General features: G+C 36.1%; 1 protein-coding gene across 3 annotated transcripts in view; it reads right to left on the bottom strand.

The window, feature by feature from the left end:
* Edil3 (EGF like repeats and discoidin domains 3) overlaps positions 1-23,545 on the bottom strand; it is a 435,127-nt gene that overhangs the window by 92,289 nt on the left and 319,293 nt on the right. For all 3 annotated transcript variants that reach the window (XM_036207034.1, XM_036207035.1, XM_036207036.1), the window contains 3 exons: positions 14,843-14,998; positions 13,200-13,344; positions 7,918-8,102 (listed from right to left, as the gene is read on the bottom strand). In XM_036207034.1, coding sequence (XP_036062927.1) covers positions 7,918-8,102; positions 13,200-13,344; positions 14,843-14,998 — 486 coding nt within the window. The remainder of the gene's footprint in view (positions 1-7,917; positions 8,103-13,199; positions 13,345-14,842; positions 14,999-23,545) is intronic.

The raw sequence follows: 23,545 nt of genomic DNA, 5'->3' as shown, positions 1-23,545 counted from the left end.
TAAAGATAGGTTGTAGTAAAGGCAACATCATTCTTTGATTCCTTAAATTTACTTTAGGGTATATGGGTGTTATAAATCACAATAGCTGTTTCACATCTATGTCCATAATAACAGATTTTTGTTCTTTTAGGTCTTCTTTAGGGGTGTTTTCCTCATATGTGAGAGTTTTTGAGTATGAACTGAATATGACTGTATGCATTGAAAATCAGAATACTTCCTCATACTGAGAAATAATACATGGGAACCCAGTGATCACAAGAGCCTTTTTCTTCATCCCCCTATAAACCAATAGTCCAGAGACTCTGACAAGCCAATCACTTTAAAGCAGATATGAATTCTATGGCCAGATATGAATTCTTTTCTTTTCTTTTCTTTTTCTTTTTTTTTTTTTTTTTGTGGAGCTGAGGATCAAACCCAGGGCCTTGTGCTTGCTAGGCAAGCACTCTACCACTGAGCTAAATCCCCAACCCCCATAGCATTCTTTTACACTCAGAAATGAACTAAATTAAATAAGACTTATTTAATTGGGAAGCTTAAACTACATTTCTTTCTTACCAAATTAATATTAAAATGAAGATCTGTGGGGTAAGGTGTTATCTGGCAAAGGTCAACATTAAAATTGCAGCCTGACCATTCTTTCAATTTTACTAATTTGGTTGAAATTAGTTATATACTTATAGAGTCTATTCACTATCAACAATATCTGATACATTATTTTAAAATGAGTTTTTTCAATCAATAGGAATCCATTCCAGTCTTTTCCTTCAAGTTCTTGAATCATACCAAAATGAATCATATTTATAATTTACTAGATTATGTTATGAGTATTTTCATTACTGATTGATTAAATATTTTCTGTTCATGTAGAATCAGTTGAAGAACTAAGATAATAAATGTTAGAGAAATTGTCTCAGTTGTTGAAAGTTATTGATAAAGCACTTCAAACACATGACTGTTCAAAAAGTGGAGTTTCGGTATTGAAGATCAGAAAATGACATAACTTCTATTTTAAGTTGTTAATATTTTTTTTACTATTTTAAGGTATAAAGCTAAAATATCTGTTAAATAAATAAAACATTTTATTTACTTTTATACCTATTTTTAAATTTTTGTATTTTACAGAGGTCAGTCTATGCCATTTGCTGACACCACTTAAAATTTTCTACCTATCTAAAAGTATATTATCTTGCATTTCATTGTATTTCTTGAAATTTTACTTTGGAGAAACACACACATGAATCCTAGTTTGTTTTTCTGTTGTTGATAAAACATTTTGACTAAAAGTAACTTGGAGAAGAAAGGATTTATTTGACACATACTTTCATAGTCCATGATGAGGAAAGTCAGGGTGGGAACCTGGAGGTAGAAATTGACACGGAAGCTATGGAGCAGTGGTGCTCACTGGCTTGCTCTCCAGTGGTTGCTCAGTCTGCTTTTTTGTTTTTTCATGTATACAACTCAGGACCATCTGTCCTGGGAGGCACTACCCACAGTAACCTTGTCCCTCTTACACCATTCATTCATTGAGAAAATGCCTCCCAGTCTTTCCTACAGTCCAATGGGATGCACTCATTTTCTTATTTGCAGTTCTGTGTTACTGGATGACTCTGTGTTGTGTTAAGTTGACAAATGGCCAACCAGCACACACATCTTCATGTTTTATTACAATTGGTGGTGTCAAAAAATGATACCTTGATATTATGCAAACCACTGGAAGAGAAATAAGGGATTATTAGATACTAATTAATTTCTCTTATTTCAGCTGAGAATCCATCATGCTTTTTGACTACTTTACTGAAAAATAACCATATAATCTCATAGTGTGATATTTAAAATACAAAATTTTAATTTTTCATGATTTCACAAAAGTGATTGAAATACACTTTTTATTGCTTCTTATTTTAATTTAAAAATATTTTAGATTTTGAAATAATAATTATGTTATTTCCCCCTTCCCTTCCTGTTACTTGCATATAGTTGGTATTGGATAACCAGTTGGTATTGGATAACCAGTTGGTGTGCTCTTCCCTGAGGAAGACTGTTTCTCTCACGCTCAGCATTACTTTCTTAGCAATAGTTCTTTGAGTGGGGTCGAGGACTCATGATTTTTCCCCTGTCCACTTCCACTTTGGCGTGTCTATTGATCTTGTCCTTGTTCAGCTCCTGTTCAGGCAGTCATGTTTGTGAGGCTTTGTGGATGTAGATTTTGACCTTACTAGGAGACTCAATATCACATCACGTTTCCTGATCCTCTGGCTCTTAGACCCTTTCTGCCCTATCTAGCTCACTGAACCCTGCGCCATGATGCAGGAGTTGTTTTAATGGGGTAACTCAGAACCCAAAGAGCAGCATTGCATGGCCTTTTTCTGTTCTTTTTTCTGTTTTGTCTGAGGCATCTAGCTTCCAATCTTCTGATATGAGTACATATCGGGGAATAACGTCAGAAAACAGGAAAATAAAGAGACCATTACCCAACTAGAGGTTGGTGGTAATAGAGAAGGGAATAGTGGGGTACACATGATCTGATACGTGAAAGGGGAAAATGGGGGGGGTTCTAGTTATAGAGGAGGCAGGGAAATACAGAAAAGGAAGAGAGTATGATAACAGTAAGAATGTCTTACAAAAAGGCCGGTGGTGGTGGTGCGGCAGCGCACGCCTTTAATCCCAGCACTCAGGAGGCAGAGTCAGGCGGATCTCTGTGAGTTCGAGGCCAGCCTGGACTACAGAGTGAGTTCCAGGAAAGGCGCACAAGCTACACAAGGAATCCCTGCCTTGAAAAACATATATATATATTAAAAAGCCATGAGAATTCTTACAGTTAATGATTTACCTGAAAACCCCTATAATACATGTAAGTATGTATATAATATACATAAATAGTTTAAATGAAAATTATCATCTCGGCTGACAATGTTCCCTCTGAAAGGGAAAGACTGCTTTCCACAAAGCCAATACCAGACAAGAAGCTGTCTTTGAGTTGTTGCTCAAAGATAGCCAAGAGACTCCCCGCTATAGTTAGAAGCTGAGTTCTTACTGCACTGCGTAAGACTCTATGCACTCAGATACAGTTCCCAGAGGCCACTGACTGGCAACTGTCCTGAATGCCTCCCTCCCCCAGAGTAGCTTCCATAGAATCAAAGGCCACTGAGGCTTCCAAAGGAGGGAAATGACCAAGAGTCCTACCAGGCTATGAGGCCTATGAGCCACAATGGTGACTAGCAGGGCATGATAACTACAAGGATGCAGTAAAGGTACACATGCATCAGTAAAGGGACATATAACTTAGAGTACCCAAAAGCTCTCTATGTGGATTGGATTTAAGACCTGCTTAATACAAGGAAATCATGTCTGGTTCTATACTTCACTAAAGTAGCATAATCTCTAAATACATTCTCAACATGTATCCTAATACACAAAGGTAAGTGTGGTCCTCACCCCTGTTGAGGAAATCTCTGCCACAGATGGAGATCATCACAGAAAACCACAACTAATCAAATGTGGAGCTGTAGAGCCCAGTCCCAGTAGATACTTTTCTCTTTTATATTGTAAAAATTTTGATAATTCAACTATGTGTGAGGAATATCCATAAATCTGGCATCGTTACTACAGGATCTTTCATTTAAGGTAACAATGAGAGTTTTAGGAAGCAGAAAATATAATTTTGACAGATGTTCTAGAAACCATCTTGAGGGGCTATTGGTAAAAAGATTTGATTATTTTTATCAAGTTTCAGAGAACACATCATAGCCTGGTAGAAGACCATTTTTTTTAGGAAGTCTGAAAAATGCCTCCTTTAAGGTTGTCTGTGAACCTACATACACTTTTGCCATGTTTAGGTAGACCCTTAATAAGGATTCATGATTAGCAGTAATTCAAGGATTCTTATCAGTCATGATTTTCACACTTGAAACACTAACAGTATCTGCCTGAGAGTTACAGACACTTACATATCACAGAAGACACAGGGAAGAACTTTATAGTGCTAATAAGCATTACATGTGGAAGTTATATTTAAAACATGGGAATTCTTAAAGGAATGCATAAAATGTCTTCTAATAGGTCATAGTTAAATGGAAGAGTATTTGGTAGTATTAACTTCCAATAAATTTCATTTACAAATATTATTAGATTAAGATATAGCAAAGCATTAAGCTCGAATAAAACTCTTCTATGTATTGTTGAAAGTAACTTTTTTAAAATTAAGAAAAAATTAGCAATGAAGAAAGGAAATACAGATGACAGAAGGGCTTCCTTCTCAAGAGCTATTGCTCATGATTGCTGAAATATATCTTAAAACACAACAAAATGAATGATTTCAGAAACCTTGTTTAAGGATAAAAACTGGTCTATATGTCAACAGCTCAAAATCACCATATGCATTGTTTTATATGAAATATTAATTACACTTTCAACTATACACTACACATGCTAACAGTGTGCCATGGATAGATTACATCCCCTTAAGTAGAAAACATGGAAAAAATGGTCACATTCTGGAAGTCCTTCCTTGTACAATGTCAGGAAAAATATATAAATAAAAGAAGTTGTCAGTTTGCTTTTCACTGGAAAGACTGGATATGTTTTGACACGACAAAAATTAGATGTCCACTTGAAGAACTAGTCTCAGAATCGACAGAAAATATGTCATCAAGAGAATGAATCGATACCAGTGTGCAAGAGCCTTTAAGAAGACATGTTAAACAAAGTGATGGATGGAGGTTAGCTATGAGAACTACATCTATCTTCATGTAAATGTACTTGTTTCATTTTCATCTTTCTAAAGAAATTTTCCTTTAGCTGTTCCTTTATGTACACATTTCTAGAATAATCTCATTTGCTTGAGTTGCTATTTGTAAAATATTTATCAGTACTCTACAGAGCATTATAAATCATGAATAAGTTTCCTTATATTCAGATAATCTTGGAGGAGACTTAGATACTTACAATTTTTAAATATTTTGTGGCCAAATGTCAGTTAGTTTATATTTATTATTGTTAATATTAATCAAGACAATGGACATTGTCCATGATTTACTCACACTAGGTGTTTGAAAGTATGTATATTGTTACTACTGTGTTTTAAAAGCTTGATCTCTGATGAAAAATTTCATGTATATGCATACATACATATATACATATTTAAAATCATATAATCATTTTGAGGGTTGCAGTCGTTACTCAAAATGCTTGCCTAATATGTTTGGGCTAATTTGATACCTAGTACAAAAAAAGATTTGAAAATATATAATAATTGCCTTTTTATACTAAAGTTCAAATATATATTGTATAGAGCAAAATGCATTCGTTGAAATAATTCTTTCCATACAACAAATCATTATGAAGTATCTCCTACATGTCATCATTATTATTATTATATTTGGTTAGGCACTGGAGTACAAGCTGAGAAAGTAAACAGACAGCCATTCCAATATACCAGACATTCTGAAGCTAACAGTCAAGCATGATACTACAATTTCAAAATTATTTTATAGTGCTACAGCAAGGGTGTTAGTGAAAGCATGGTAAAACAGCAGCCCTCTTTTTTATGGTTTTAATTCCTCATGTTCCAGTTGCTGATGACGAACCCAATTCAAAAGCATTAAGTAGAAATTCCAGAAAAAAAAATATTTCATATCTTTTAAAGAGTAATGCTTTCTGAGTGGAGCCATGGGATGTTGAACTGCCACACTCTCTTCAGCCCAACATATGGATCATCTCCTTGTTCAGTGTGCTACCTGCCCATTAGTCATTAAATAGTCATGTTGATTATATAGCCTATCAGTATGTTGAAATGATTTTGTTCAAGTAAGATTTATTTTACTTCTAAATTGCACATAAACATAAGAGTAATGATGAAAAGGAAGCATCAAATTGCAAAACAAAGACGGATTAGATTTAGTTCTTTCACGAATTGACAGTACTGCAAAGCGTATTGGAACAAAACTCTATACATGATTAAGTGTGATCTATGGCTTCCAGTCTCCATGGGGGTCTCAGAAGGTATTGATGCCTGATAATGTGAGACTGGTAAACATAGGAGAGATCCTAGATCAGCTACAGTAGGGCAATGCTAACAGCTAAGCCTCTGCACAGAAAGCAACATCCAAAGTTAAGCTGAAGGATCCAGTGTCAGAGGCTGGTGATCTCTTGTCCTTTTCTCTAGGAAGAGTAAATTTATAACAGAACAGTGAGAGACAGAGGGTATTACATCTGAGGAAATTAAAAGGGGTGTGGTAAAAGAAGAATGAGGACAATCAAGGAAAGACTTTTAGGTTGTATTATGAATTTACATTTTATTCTCAGAGAAAGCAACCAAAACTTTTCAACAAGAGCATAAGAGAACTGTATTTTCATTTTAGCATACACTCATGAACATGCCTCCCACTCATGCTCACAAGTTATGATTAGAAAAACAGAATTTTTTAAAAGCATAGGACTAAAAACTGGGAAGATGGTTAATGAGTTTCAGGATGAACCCAAGAAATAGGTGTGGCAGTTCAGATCAGGAAGTGGCAGGAGGATTGTAAGAATAATTTCAAGATACCCTGGTCTCTTTTGAGTAGCTGAAATCACTGATACTTGGTAAATCAGTTAATACAAGCCCATGGAGTTGGTAAGAGAGACATTAGTGAGAGGATAACCAGTTGATGAAGGAGAGGGGTTAGAAGATAACACTTAGCAACATCGGGAAAGAGGACAGCAAAGTTTGGTGTCATGTTCGTCAACTTAAAGATGAATTCTAAGAATCAAGTGCTGTCTTCAGAGCCTGAAGAAGGCTAGGGCTTGAGCATGTGATGCTTCAGGGGTGCATGACACATAATCACTTGCTACATAAATGATTCAACATGGTGAGCAGTGCCATAGGCTAGAATAGAACAGCAGGCTGGATGACCAAGTAATATACAGTAAACCCACCCACACTTCAAAAAAATTATGGGAGAAACTCATATATTGTCACCTGTAATGTTTATAAGCAAAGTAAAGAGTCAAGTAAGATTCAAGGTGACCATTAAAAAATGACTTTTTTCTGATTGTGGGAATATAAAATTGTAAAACCAAGTGACACAGTGGAAAAAAGGACCGAAAATTTCAGGTGACCTTAGTAATGACAAATGTGACCTGGTAAGGGTTAACATCTGTTATTTTAAGTGTTTCCATAGTTTCCAGACATACCTTGGTTTATCACGGACTTTAAAACTCATTAATAAAATGTAAAATCAAAGTGGAGCTCATGCTTATGAAAGAAATTAATCACATTATGAAATTGAGCCATCATATTTTTGTTGCCTCAGGAGACATGAATAAAACTATGCATGCATAAAGTTATCCCACAAATAAAGGTATTTCAAGAGGACTATTTTAAAAGGATCAGATGTGACCTTACTTTAATTGTAAGTGATCATCAGACTCAATAGAATCCATGTATCTTTTATAAATTAGTTGTATGAGGAGAGTGTAATCAAATTATTCCATTGCTTTGCAACCACAGGGAAGGAGACACTGTCATGAGTCATGACACTATGAGACCCCCTGTAGGTCAGAGGCATGACTCTATTGTTTTTCAGTCGATACTGATGTTAATTGCCAATATTAAATAAAATGCAAAGTATCAGAACGGTTAAAACCTAGCAAGCAGATTGTCTCAAATTTGATCAGGTGACCCACAAATTTGATTAGGTTTGAATAGTGTGAGCTGGTACAATTTACATAGCCAACTTGTCCACAGGCTGCATCTCTATATCAATACAGGCCAGAGATATGATTTTGTAAGTTATTTCTGTTTGCTGAGTTTGGAAAACTCAAGTATGAAAGCATATTTAAACCAGCATAAGGTAGTAATTCTGACATTCAGATAGCCACTAGGAAATTTTTTAAGGCAAAGGTGTGATGGGCATTGAAACTGTCTCAGGCCATTACCTGTAACCACTGTGACTGGTCGTTGTGGCCAGATGTCCAAGCATTTACTTTGCCTTGTTTGTCCAGCCGGGCTTTCCGTGGTTCCCAGGTGAACATGTCCATGTTGAGTGTTCTGAAGACGCTGGAGGCCGTGATCTGGTAGTCTTGGATATGCCCTGATTTCATCCCCAGAGGTTCTGAACAGCCTGGTAGAAGGAGAAGAATTCCATGAAGAAAACAATTGATCATCCTGGAACTTTTTCTTGTTCATTTCCAAGTGGCAAGAGAAGATTGAACATAATACTATTCATACCCCCAAAGACAGGACATCTAAATTCAAAAACGGAGCTATAATCAGAAATAAATCTGGAATAAAATAGAAAAACAAGATAGCCAATTCAAGCTATTTTGTCTGAATATATTTTGGAAAAATTGAAAACAAGACAGACAATTCAGAATACTTTTCTGTGATAGATGATTTTGCAAAATGAAAACATTGCTGAAATACTCTCTCCTGTCTCATTACTGGGAGCCTCATGACTGTTCCCTAGTTTTCAACAATTTTATTGTGACTTGGAGAATGGGGCTTTTTCTCATAAAGTATATTTGGTTTGCTTTTATTTGTTTTCATAATATCACCAATGGAATTTTCCCAGTACAAAGACATTTTCAGAAATTGCTCCACTGTTATATTCTAAAGCAGCCAGCGTTTTGTTGTCTAAGAAATATGCACCACCCTTACATTTTAGAGACAGGGTCTCACACTGTAGCCAGGCTGGCCAGGTACTCTAGCAATCCTCACTCAAACTTTGGGTGCTGAAAGGACAAGAATGTACTGAAACACTTTATACCAATTTATATCATTGAATAATTTGGCATAAATATGGCTTCTTTTAGAAGGGAAGAAGATAATATTTACTTAGTATATACCATATGCCAAGCATTGTACTGCTATAAAATTTAGAAAAATGAGTAAGACAGCAAGAATATAAAAAATCTCTAAAACTATTACTATTATTTCCATAAACTCCTATATTCATACTAAATAACACTTAATATTTCCATGGTTTTGGAAGATTATCAAATTTACCACTGTATTTCTAATTTTGATACATGATAAAACTTTGGCTTGGGCAGTATAGAAAATGTAGTGTCCATGTGTGAGTGTGTTAAAAACTTACTAGGAGTGTGTGGGAGATATGAGTCTATCATTAAATGTATTGTCCAGTGACTAAGACTTTCATATAAAAAGCAGTTACATTTTGGCCAAGGATCTGGCAAGATGAATTAGGTCATTAAAGGGCAAAGAAAAAAAAATAGTGAACTTCTCCAGTTCAATATCTTTCTTCCATACTCTATTGGTCTTCCCTTCATTGGATACATGGTCTTAAAGCTATTATTTATTCAACTTCCATTTCATCGTTCAAATCTCCAAAATGAAGATAACAATAGAAGCTACCTTGGGCAGGTGTCTTAGGAAATTAGTTGATAAAATACCAAGTATCTATAAATATTGCTGGCACAATCAACATTCAATACAAATTAGCTCATTTATTATTTCGATAAAACTCATTCCAATAGAAAGCAGGGTTAAGTCTCCAAGTATCAATATATCAGTGACTACCAAATAGCATCCTATAACTGGACACTCTTGCTCAATGTAGACTATTTTATGTGTAGGCTCTTAAACAGAAAGTATAGTACTCTCAATTGAAAGTAATTGACTTTATCTAATGGATGTCTGAAGTAGTTAATCTGAACCATATCTTCCCTCTGGTAGCTTCTCTATGTAGTCTGTAGCTCCGTCTTTACTTCCACAGCATGGATACAATGGCATGGAAGATGTTTTCTTGGCCAGAATCTCACTGACGAGACCTACATCCTAAACCCAATGGTATAGAAGCTCTAAAGCCAAAATGTGAATTCTGAGGGGAAAAAATACATTGTCCTAACAGAGATCCCAAATTCTAGAAAGTTCTAATAGCCACATGGCATAATATTTGTCTTCCAAAGCAGTATGCAGGGTCTTCATGACAAAGTTCTGAACTCTTCTGTTTGGAGCTGCCCTCAGCCCCTGCTGGAGACCAATCTTTCTAAAATTTTGTTTAGTTTGCAGAATACATGAAATAGAAAAGCAGAGTGAGTTTTTATTTCTTTTCTTAGAAAATACCTGAAAAATTGGATAGATAAGAAATGTCTTTGATAATTTCTCTTTAATCACAAAAATTCATTTCATATCCATTCTGATGTTCAGTACATAGCTAAGGAAAAATGCTAATTGATTAGTAATTAGAAGAATGGGTGAATGTGTTTTAGTCTTGTAATTATGATCATGATCTATTTTCTTCCAAATGTCCCAAGTCATTTTTCATATAATTTAAAAGATGTTCTTTTCAAGTGTCTGGCAAGAGATTAGCTGCTTCTAGGCAATGTTAAAGATCTATGACTGTTGAAAACAATAAGGGAGACTTGGGCTTTACAGTATTGCACACAACTGAATTAAATATTATAAAATATAATATCAATGTTTATTTAAGAATCACAGCTAAATTTTTTAGCAATGAACTTTATATCTCACGAATTTCCTGTCTCATTCATGTGATTTTGTGAATACAGATTACCTCTTCTACCAGTAGGAATAGAATCTAAAAAAAATAAAATATTAACACAAACATTGATTATTTCTATGGGAAAACACTCCTGTCTTTAAAACAAGTCCACTAGTAGTCAAGCTGAGGTCATCATTATGGGTTCCTGGGAACTTCCCTAGCACCAGGTTTCTTCCTATTCCCATGATGTCTTCCTCTATCAAGATATCTCTTTCATTGCTTTCCCACTCTGTCCCTGTTCCAGCTCGACCATCCTGTTCCCTTATGTTCACATCCCCTATTCCCTACCCACTATTGCCCACCTTGCCCCTAGTTTATGCAGGAGATCTCATCTATTTTTCCTTTCTAGGGCAATCTATGCATCTTTCCTAGGGCCCCCTCAGCTGGCCTACCTTGGTAATCAGATTGGTGAATACCCCAACTGTCATCACAGAGCCTTTATCTAATAACTGATGGAAGCAGATGCAGAGATCCACAGCCAAGCACCAGGCCGAGCTCCAGGAGTCCAGTCTAAGGTAGGGAAGAGGGATTCTAGAACAAGGGGCATCAAGATCATGATGGGGACATCTACAGAGACAACCGAACCAAGCTGGTGGGAACTCATGAATTTTAGACCAATAGCTGTGGCCTGCTTGGACTGGACTAGGCCCATTGTGTAATTGAGAGAGTTGTGTAGCTTGGTCTGTTTGAGGGGCCCCTGCCAGTGGGATCAGGATCTATTCCTGGTGCATGAGCTGGCTTTTTGGAGCCCAGTGCCTATGGTGGGACACCTTGCACAGCCTTGATGCATGGGGAAGGACTTGGACCTGCCTCAATTGAATGTACCAGGCTCTGCTGACTCCCCATAGGAGGCCTCACATTTTCAGAGGAGGGGATGGAGGTGGGTTGGGGGGATGGTTTGGGGGGGAGTGGGAAGAAGGATGAGAGGGGTATCTGTGGTTGGTAAAATGAATAAAAATTTCTTAATAAAGAAAAAATAAGAAAAACCTAAAATAAAATAAAATAAAACCAGTCAGAAAGAGATATTGTTCTCTGCACCCAGTTTTAAAATCAATTTGTGGGGTTGGGAGTTAGAACACTACTTCCTTTTCAGAAAATAAAGTCTGTAAAGTGTCAGGTGTAACCTCTTGTCAAGCTTGCAAGCAAAATATATTTACACCTTAAGGGTGGAACTGTGTCATGTATGAGAAGCTGATCCCCATGAATCAAAGGTTTGAGGAATTGGAAAAGGTGATGTTAAGCAACAACAACAACAAAAAAAAAGCACAGGGCTTACTGCAGACCTCATCATACTGTGGCTTCTTTGCAATTGCTTTATGATGAATGGCTTAGGGATGACACCGGCCTCTGGTGATAAAGGGACATGTAATACAAACCTCTGTAGCAATAATTCTGCTCACATTTACTAGCAGTCAATAGTATGGTCCAAATAATTAAAATAAAATCTCCGTGAAGATATTTAATGGCAATGGAAACATTTCTTCATGAACAACACTGGTGTACATTATACCCATGTAGTCCTTAAAGTAAGTTCACTCATATGGCAAATTTACTCTACTCTCTTTCAATGCAATAGGCTCATAAAGAATGATGTTTGTAAATACCATCTTCTATTTGCTTGCAATTATTTCCTCAGTTTTCTCCTCTAGGAAAGGATTCTTTCTAGTAAGGGGCAGGTAGGGAGAAATGTAGGTTCATGGGCACAGAGGAGTTCCAGGAGGGTGGGAGAGAGAGTAATAAGCATGAATAAAATATACATATGAAATTTTCAAAGAACTAACTTAATTTTTTATAAGAGCAGTGTTCTTTCAAATTTGGTAAGAGGTTTTCTGTGTTTGGGGAATTATTCTAAAATGTAACACAAGTGAACTTTCCAGTTTATTCACAGTGTTTGAACAAAAGAAATCTTTTGTCACCATGGCAAAGACAGGTAAGTTTGTATGCATGAAATACAATAACTGTCCTCTAAAACATAACTGAGTGGAGTAAGCAGGAGGGATTTTCTATTTAGTTCAGAATATAGTTACAAAAGGAAAGTGGGATCCAGACATCAAGTTTTTGTGTTTGTAGCTTGTTGTGATGATCCGGCAGGAGAATTATTTAACTGTATGTTCTTTGATGGGTTACCCTTGAGCTAGATAACCATGACTTATATAATAAGCAGGTTGCCAGCTGAGAATGCTCAAGATTAAATTTATAGTAGTATTCTTGGTGTTGAAGTATTGTTCCCTGGGGAGGGAAGATAAATTTACATATTTCATAAAATATAAAAAGAAAGCACCGAGTTTAAAGGCAAAACTTACTTTCTCTGGACCTTATAGTCTGAATTTGCACAATTTATGAGGTCAAGCATATTGTATTTTTAAATTGAACTTTCATTACCAAACATAAATCATGTTTACAACCAAAATCAATGGCGTACATCTTTTGACAACAGCTTCTCATGAGAATTCCCTGTATTCTATTTGATTACACGGATATGGACTTGACTCTGTAATATTTCTGCAGGGTGCTTTACAACTTTATTTGACAATAAACAGCATACGTTTACTCATTGAACCATGCCCTACTTATTTTGCAGAAGAAATAAACATCCGTGAGTGCTGAAAACCTAGAGATTAGTAACTAATCATGTGCAGAGATGCTTTCTGTTCTCAGTAAAGGCAGTTCCGTATTAGAAAAGGGAACACTTACCTGAAAGCTCACAGCCAAGAAGCTCCATTCTTAATGTGCAGTGCCTTCGACAAATTTGGGGATAGAGTCTGACATATTGAGCTTTGATTGGGGGCGTGAAAGAGTTAGCATAGGGGGTGTTGTTATCAACATTTCCACGGAACACCTGTGTAAAGACATACAGTATTTTAAAAGATAGTCATGGTGGCTCATGCCTATAATAGCAATATTAAAGTGGCCAAGACAGAAAGATCACCATGAGTTCAAAGCCAGTCTAGGCTATAGAGTGAGACTGTTACCCATATGTGTCTACATATATGTGTATATGTAAATATATATATATATATATATATATATATGTATGTGTGTGTGTATTTATTTGTGCCTGTATGTGTGTGTATACATATACATTGCAATAGATTATTTAGTTATTATCATACATGTGAAAATACACTCAACACAATTATAAGATTATAATAAAGTATTATTGATAATTTAGAACATACCTTGCCATCAACAGTCAACAAAAAGCTTCATATAAAATCTAAATTAAAATGGTAGCATACTGTGTACTGTGATATAACCATACTTCCCTGACTAGTTTTTTAAATTTTTATAAGGATTTATTTTATTTTATGAGTGTTGTATGAGTGTTTTGCTTGCATGTACGTATGTGCACAATGTGTGTGCCTCGCACCCACCAAGGTTAGACAAAGACAAAAGATTCCTTGAAACTGTAGTTAACTAGACTGGTGTAAGCCACAGTGTAGATGCTGGGAACCTAACCAGGGTTCTCTGCAAGAGCAATAAGTGCTCTTATCTGCTGAGCTATCTCTCCAGCCCTCTCCTCCACCACTTTAAATGCCAGGACTGCAGAGCCAGAGGAAGCCATTCTCTCTGTCCCTGTCTCTGTCTCTGTGTATGTCTCTCTTTATATACATGTACACACACATATAATTATAAATCATAGATAATTATAGATCACCTGTCAATCATCTATATCATCTATCCATCTTTCCTCTTTGTTTGTCAATCATCTCTCTCTTAAAAATTAGCACCCCAAACCTTTCAAGTTAATTTGAGTCTGTCCACTTGCAGATAAATAGACATTTCTGATAAGCACATTCCTTCTGTGCTTCTTAACCAGACTTTCAAATGTTATTACAAAATGAATTAGTTTCAAAATCTGAGTTCCAAAGAAAAAAGGCGATATTAGATTCGACTCATTTTATCTACAACATTCTCTTCTGCTCGGTAGCAAACACATTTCCAATGCAAAATATGTATAGATGTACATCCGTTCTGCCATTCAATGTTCTTGTTTTTAAAACAGTAAATTATTTGATTGAGGAGAAGGCGATCTGGGAAAGCAAGGAGAGAGATTGGAAAGCGGGTGGTCCTTCAAGCAGCTTGCTTGTTATGCACAACTCTCCGCTAACTTTTTGACAAGTAATTGTCAGAGCACCAATTAAAATGTGAGAAACTCTTAAACGGCAGCAGTTAGAAATTCCTAACTTAGGGAAACCCTCTACCCAATTAAATCCCAAATGCTGCAGAAGTGTAGTTTAACATAAGCCCCTAGCAGAAGGCTTGGGTGTCACATGGTCACATGCGACCATCATGGAATTTGAGTTAAACTCCAGAGGAGGAGGAGTTAGTCTTACCATGTCCTCAGTGGTGCCTTTCACTTTGTACATGGTCCAGGTCTTCCCATCATTGCTGTAGGCGATTTTGTAGGATTTTATGTATTCTGGGCTGCCAATCCTTTTGGCTCCTTGGGTAATAACACCAGTAACTCTCATTTTTCTTTGCAAATTTATCTGAGGATAAAGGCATAATCAATGAAAGTCTCTTTCATTACTATCAGGGCTGCAATAAGGTAATATTGATGTTGGGGATGGAATATTTTACTTATCTCTTTGTTAGACTGATATGAAATGCTAATCAATATTAAGTATTTTTTTCATGAAAATATACCAAACAAGGATATAAGTTTAAATTCAAAAAGTATCTTCTAATGAAAAATCTATTTCATGTTCAATGTCCCCCTAAAATATAAGACCAGAAAATCTTTGTTAGATATGCTTATGTAGGTTTGCCACCATGAACTCCATGATGGAAACACTCTTCTCATTAAAGTAATCCTGTATTATCTCTGTGAAACTCTGATATGAATGTGATTGTTAGTGTATGTCTCTTATGGAGGACTCTGGTTTCCATTAAAAATGAAACATAGAGAGCTCACAGAAATAATGAGGGTTAGAAGGAGAAGTGTTAACAACAGAAATGATGCCAGAATCTGTGACAAGCATCGTTCATGTCTGGCTCTTCCTCCTTTCATCTCTGCTGTGGTGTGTAAAATGTCATGGGATGGGGGAGCTTTAAGGGTTCAACAAACACTTGCTTTTCTCTTATTTTATCACATTGCAACTTTCTAAATGATATATCCTCTCCATTATAAATCGATGTTTGCAGCAGAAATCATAGACAGCTACATTTTAAAAAATATTATTCTGTCATTCAGATAGAAAGCATGGTTTGACTCTTATTGTATAATAGTTAATTAAACTGTATGATATAAACATGCTTTATTCATACAGAATAAACATTAAGCTTTATTTCACTTGCTCTCAGTGCTCACATTATATTCATACATTAACACTTAGCAGGAAATGACTGTTTTAGCTAGTTTTATGTCAAGCATTATTCTGTCTACCAGTACAAATTGAGTGATTTAAATGTCTTTTACATTTATATTAGTTACTAATTCAGCAACATTTTTTTCAGAAAAAGTCATCATCAAAGCCTCAGATGCTTATGAACAGCCTTTTCCATGGTCTGATGAGCCTTAAGATTAGCATTTAAATAATAGATGCTGTGAAAAAAAGATGTCAGATCCCATGTTCCTTAATGTCCCAATGTCTCGCTACTCTCTGTACATCATAAGTTTAGGGCCAACTTCTGCAAAGCTCAACCTTACTATTGTATCAAGAAAGCCAGAGATTTTGATATATATAAATACTGAGATGGGTTAGACCCTACCTCACTGTGCTGAGCAGAGCTGTCCCATCTTTCAGTCAAATTTAATGCTGCTGGTCCTCAGATAATGTAGATTCTGAAGCCTACAATCATTAACCCAGACTGGCCTCCTAAACAGTATTTCTGTTACACAATTATCAATTGTACAATTTCTTTGACAATGCTGTTGATCCATACATTCAACTTTGTTTGTCTCATTTTGTGTTCAGATATCACAGTGACTGTATATATGAATGTGTTCTCAGCTCCATTCTTGTTCCTGGTCTCAGAAAATGAGCACACTCCTCAATGTAAATTTTACTTACTACACTTAGTATTTATGTACATTTGTTTCAGTCCTCTGATGGTTGGATGTGGTGCTTTACTGTGTACTTTATGCTAGGTAACCCCTGATAGACATTTTCATTATGTTAGTAAATCTGCTGTTGCTATGCAACCAATTTGTCTATGAACCTTTTTCCTCTTCTTCTTTTACTCCGGGGTGTCTTCAGAGCCTGAACCTTCCCCATACATGGAACATAAACAGTGGGCACTTTGAATTCTGTTTCTTCCCATTTTGGAAGCCAGCCTTTTTTTAAACCACATTTCACACTGCTGAGAATTCCTTTTTCAATTATGTTTTATCTCATTTCAATTATCTTGTTTACGCCTCTTGTAGACAGCCAAATTATCTCAGCTAGAAATTTGGCTGATGAGCTATACAGTAATTTTCTAAAGCTTAAATGGGAAAAGTATAACAGAATTATACAATAAAAATCTGAATTCATTTTTCTCCAAATTATTAGAAATTGATTTAAACAGGTCCATATTTTCTTCAGTATTTAACAAGATCTAGGTATATACTCTAAGAATGCAGAAACTCAGTGAAACATCACCTCACTTGAATGCTCCCTACTGAGTGGACATCTGCAAATAAATATCAGAAAAGTTTTCACTAAATATTAGGAACACAAATTTATGTTTGTAGTACAGGTTCTAGTATTTCATTAGGCTTCAGAATACTGATACTCACATAGCTAGAATCATTATGCTTGGTAAACAGTAGTTTAACACAAGCAATTGAGAATTTCCCAATTGTGATGGTAGTCCAATTTAAAACTAGGAATCTAAGTTGTTGTTGAAAAAAAAAAAATCCAGATGGCCTTGGAGGGAGACCCAGCCATGTTCTTAGAGGCATTGCCACCACAAAGACGTGCTGCAAGTGGGGTTAGTTCATCCCATCACAACTTTTTAGGTTTGATTCCTGCCAGGCAACCTGATAAAGCTGAATTTAGACTTACCTTTCTTTGTGGACTAACTTGGGCACTACATAAACTGTCTATTTAAAATCACACTGGAAATTTCTAAATTATTCTGTAAGAACTTATATTCCACAATGTAACTTTCATTTATGTAACTTGTAACAAAGAAGATATTTCCACACAGAATAGTGGGTACACTGTGTGACCATCAAGACCAAAGTACTTTCTGAGGTATTTTGAGCACATCCTGCCCCTTGATGAATGTGAACAGGAGCATCCATGCAGCTATGGCTATGCATGAGTAGTCCCCGTGCTGAGGCCAGGCAGCAACTGAAAGGCCTGAAGTATTCATAGCTACTGTTTCCTATCTTTGTAATGCTATTCAGTTTATCTAAGCTTTGAAGTTTAATTTTCTAAACTACTTAAAGTATTTTAATAGAATTTTGAAACATTGCTGAGGGATGTCCTGTATGCTATAAATATATGTTGCTATGATTGATTGATAAATAAAATGCTGATTGGCCAGTAGCCAGACAGGAAGGATAGTGTAGGTGGGACAAGGAGAGAGGAGAATTCTGGGAAGCGGAAGGCTGAGGCAGAGAGACGCTGCCATCCACCACTATGTGGAGCAGGATGTAAAGTACCAGTAAGCCATGAGTGACGTGGCAAGGTATAGAGTTATAGAAATGGGTTAATTTAAGATATAAGAACAGTTAGCAAGAAGCCTGAGCATCAGGCCATACAGTTTATAAATAATTTAAGTCTCTGTGTGTTTGCTTGAGTCTGAGAGCAGCAGGAGCCTGGCAGGAACAGGATAACTTCAGCTACAAAACATAAACATTACATGATTTACCCATGAAAAAGTTTATCCACATAGAAAATTATTAAAATAATTGAAATTTGGTTTGATTTTCATGTTTTTTTATTTGGGGGTGGGGTGCGTTAAATCAAAAAAATTTCACCAGTATTTTGTCCTTAAAATTTAATATTAGGGGACATCAAGGAGAATATTTTCATGAAATGATAATCATAATAACTATCCCAAACTAATTTTGTAAACAATGTCTAGAGGTATGCATTATTAAGGTACTTAGGGCTACAACTACTAAGTGTATAGTGTACATGTGTGTATGTGTATGTGCATCTGTTTGTGTATATGTGTACACATGTGTATATTTGTATATGTGTAAATAAGTATATATGAATATGTGTGTATATGTATGTATGTGTATGTGAATGTGTGTGTGTGTGTGGGTAGTGTGCATGTATCTGTGTCTGTATGTGTATATTTGCATCTGTGTGTATGTATGCATGTGTAAATGTATGTGCATGTATGTTTGTGTAAATATAACCATGAGCTTCAATATGGAGTGCAGAGGGAAAAATCAAACAAATGTTTGAAAAGACAGCAATTAGAATGTGCTAATGGGCTTTTACCCAGCATCCACCATTGAAATATCAAATACAAGCCTTTTCCATCAAATATTCTGAAACTTGTGTTTAGGACAAGAAATTAAAATATTTTATCTCCTCCACTGGGTAAGACAATTATGTGAATGTAATCCTCCCCCTGCAGTACAATCATTGCTTAAACACAGACCTTTACGGTACTTTAAAAATACTGTATGCTAGGTCAGTGGTCCTTCTCTCTGAAGCAGCAATTTCCCTCCCCTTCTTCATTCATTTCCTGTACCAAAGGCTTTTCAGACTATCCACCTGAATACAACTGTGAATACAGAGGTTTGCCAGGTCACATCTAGACAACAGGGAGAAGTCACAGCCACCACCTGAGTTAGAATGAAAAGCCAAAGCACTTCTGTTTCAGTTAATCTTTTCTTTTCTGGAGCACACATTCTTGATCATGGGTAGAGTTTGCCTTGTTTAGAAACTTTGGCTGGAAGGAAGTTGGAATGGTATTCTCTTTCTTTATGAATTATTTCTAACATTCTATTCCAAGAAATTGCAGGAAAATGACTGAGATTAATCACATTCTGAAATATATACAGCAATAATGAAGTTCTCATTGTACTATGGGAAACCTTTAGTGCAATTGGACATTTTATGATTTTAGTACTTCTTATGCCTGAAGCATATGAAGTAGAACTCTAAGGGCTGAGCAATATTGGGCATAAACCTTCTAGACACGTCATTTTTCCTTCTCAGTTTGTTTGCATGACCTCCACTTCATTCCAGCCAACAACTGTGAGGATCAGTCAGAAAATGTAGGACTTGACTGAAATGAGAGCCTTTTGCTACTAGCAAGACTGTGTGTCTGACCCTCTGCACTCCATATCCTTTCTTAGGGACTAAAATGGTTAAGCAGAGATGCAGAGTTGGGAAGATCAGTGTCTTTCAGGAGAGGAGAGTGTATGGTTGAGTAGGAAAAGACTAACTTTTGTTGTGAGACATCCTCTTGACTTAATTCAGATTACTGAAATTATGAGGGAGGGCTTTTACATATCATAGGAAAAACTTACATAAATTAAAAATCAACAGTACTTATTATGAATGAACAGAAAATTACATAAATATATCTTCCAAAGGAGGAGAGAAGCAATGAGATGTATCAGGTAAATAAAATAGCGTGCAAGGAGATGAGGTTAAAAGCCTTTCCAGAATAGAACAGAGCAATTGCCTGTATTGGGAGAGGATATAAAAATTCATGATGACAACTGAAAAGAATAATGTATCTATTTCAATTTTATTAAATGTGCTCATTGGAGATTATCAAATTATTAATCTATACCAGATATTAGCAGTTTTAAAAATGCCAATAGTTAAAACAGAATGACAGAGTTTGGGGAGATGGCTCAGTTGGTAAGATGCTCATGAGACTGGGTTTGATCCCTAGCACCTATGTGTGGTCAGGGGTAATTGGTATGGTGTAGTGGGTAGCCATTCAAGCTTTGACCTGAAAGTACTACCCCATTGAGGATTTGGTAATGGCCATTCCCCATCAGAACTTGGGATATCTATTTTAAATTTCAGTGAATGTAGTTTCTTAAGTTTTACTTGCTGTGTGAAATCCAAATTCTCCAATGAATTTTTCTCACCTGTTATGCTGAAATCTGTAGATTGTCTTATGTTTTAGAGAGTTCATTTCCTCATGTACCATTTTGTAAAATTAGGCATTGATTGTTTCTAACATACTCGCTCATTAAGCTATGCTGATTCTCCAAGTGATGACAGTTGATATTATTTAATTTCAAAACAGTCATATTAATTAATATCAACACCAATTTCATCAAGACAGAACTTTTTTTGTTGATTACAAGCTATCAAAACCACATTTACTTGGAAAGTTCTCCGACAGTAATTTGAACTTGAAATTTCTGGTTTTATGTCAGTAAATCCTGTCAGCCATTTTCCCTGGTGTGGAGCAACTGGTAAACAGCTAGGAATGATGCTACAGTTTATCTGACAAGTGTTCTCTGACATAAACCTGTTGCTGCAGTCATACGGGAGGAGAGTTCACACAGAAACCCACAGCATCACACGGTGCTTTAGCTGGGGATATCAAACTCCAACACTGAGCAGAGCATGTTTTTTACAATTCCCGCTGCCTTACGCAGAACGAGAAAGACCTAACTGGGACTGACAGTTAATTAAGTCAGTTATCATTCTAGCTTCATTAGGGGAACCTAAAAACGAACAGTGTGTTCCTTGTCTGCTCCTACATGAGCATGACAGACATGATTCAATGACAGTGACCGTAGTTTGGTGCCACTGTCTCGATTTCTTCTAAGACATGGACACTGATTGTTGTATTAGTAGAATGTCAGTACAGTGAAAGTCTGGGAGGAACTTATAAATATTGTAGAAATAAAGTAACTTGTGAACTTCCTGAAAAGGCTTTTAAGACTCTCTGTCCAAGTGATGTGTGAACAATGATTTTAGCTGAGAACTATTTTTGTTAAAGAAACATTTTTTTTTACAACACAAACACAAACACACTTGCTCAGGTATATACATAATTATTTGCATGCACACAACCCAAGAAGAGAAAAACAATACAAATTAATGAAGTAAGTGATATTAAAATACATAAAAGCAATTGAGGTAAAAGGAATGATCATAACTAATCTTAAACTTTTTTTAAACAAAATAAAAATTAGATAAATAGAAACAATACATGCCAGATAGGACAAGAGAAAGCCATCAGAATACCAAGTATTTATGAAATATTGTAGTGCTCATGGTGGCTGTTTAAACTTGTCATATTTTGTGGTTAATAAAAAAAAATCAAGAAATTTTATTTCTAGGTATGTTGCTTTTAAAAAGGAAGCATCTGTGCTTATGGAAAATTCCAAATTTTATATTAGCAAAGAGGAGGAGAGGTGTGAACAGAATCCTCCAAAAGAATGAAGAATTAAAATACAGAAAATGGGGTATAATTCAGCAGTAGAATAGTTATCCAGCACATGGCAGTTTAATAGTTTGATTCCTAGCAACACATACAGATGTACACACACATACACACACACACACACACACACACACACACACACACACACACATACACATTAGCTTTTAACATCCTTCTTTGCCCTGTACCTTTAATGTATTGATTATTATGTCTCATGGGCAGACTCTTTTTTGGTTCTGTCTGTTTTGTGTTATCTATGCTTCCTGCCAGGAATCTCCTTCTTTAAATTTCTTCAAGAAGTTTTCTACTATGATCTTATTTAAAAATATTTTCTGTGCCTTTGTCCTGGGTTTCTTCTTCTATACCTATTATTCATAGGTTTGTTCCATTCATAGTGTCCCAGATTTCCTGGATGTTCTATGCCTGGGTATTTTTAGAGTTACCATTTCTTTTGACTGAGCTATCTATTTCTTCTACCCTGTCTTCAAGATGTGAAATTCTCTTTTCTATGTATTTTAATCTCTTTGTGAAGCTTACCTCTGAGATTTTGTTTGACTTTCTGAGTTTTTCATTTTGAGTTTTACTTCATTTTGGGGGTGCAATTGTATTTCTTTGTTAAACTTTAAGTTCATATTTTGTACCATTTTTCTTCTTTTTTCTCAGAGCATAATAAATAGAGTTGCTGGATCAGGCATACTGTCTTTGTTCATGTTTGTTTTTGTATGTTGGGTTCTCGGCACTAGTGTTATGGCCTTTGTTTCTTGTTGTAGATATCTGGTCTCATCTTTGTTGTGTGGGTACTTGATTCTGCGATTATTGTTACCCAAATCTTCAGTTTGTGGACCAGAAGAACATTGCTTGGTTTTCAGTCTTGTCAATCCCTCTGGGTTTTAGGTTCAGACTCTGACTAGTCCTAGAAGCTCTGTGTTCAGACATAGAAGTAGTCTCAGATTCATGCAGTGGGTTAGCAGGCAGGAAAATGAGATTGTTTTTGGAATTCTCTTAAAAGTACATGGGATCTGGTTCTGTGAAAGCAAATATAGAACTAGGTATACCCTGGTTCTGCCAAGGGTGGCAGCCAGGAGTCTGAAGGGCATTGGAGGGGGGTTAGGAAGAAGGGTTGAGGTGGACAGGCAATAGCAAGAGGTCTAACCATTCTCCAGAGTGTCCAGATGGAGGATGGAAAAATGGAACATGCAGCCTATCTAGGTCCTAGCCAAGTAGGGTGGTTATGGGATTCCTTCAAAGCCAAGTTTCTATGGGTTCTTGGAGAATCACAAAGGAATGGAAAGGGGTTAGCAGGAACTTCTAACAGGTCTTTTAATAAAAACCCAGAGCCAGATATTGGAGTAAATGCTGAAAGATCAGAGGGAAAAAGGAACAAGTCACCGCCACATTTTACCTCCTTGGTCTGAAAAGCCTTCAGTTCCTGTCTCCTTTCACTTTACATACCTTTCTCTGCCCAACCATCACTTCCTGGGATTAAAAGCGTGTGTGCTCCCCAAGCAAAGGCACGCAATCTCAAGTGCTAGGATTAAGGTTTGTGATTCTTCAGTACTGGGATTAAAAGTGTGTGTCACCACTGCCTGGCCTTTATGTTTAATAGTTTCTTGTTCCTTCCTCTAATCTTCAGGCAAATTTTATTAGAGTACACATTATATGACCACAAATGTGTGATGTGAATAGCAAGGAAGAATTAGGTGGACCCTGGATTTGTACTA

Source organism: Onychomys torridus, chromosome 15 (assembly GCF_903995425.1).
Source record: "Onychomys torridus chromosome 15, mOncTor1.1, whole genome shotgun sequence".
In the NCBI taxonomy this organism is placed as follows: Eukaryota; Metazoa; Chordata; class Mammalia; order Rodentia; family Cricetidae; genus Onychomys; species Onychomys torridus.
This window is presented reverse-complemented; position numbering and strand designations above follow the sequence as displayed.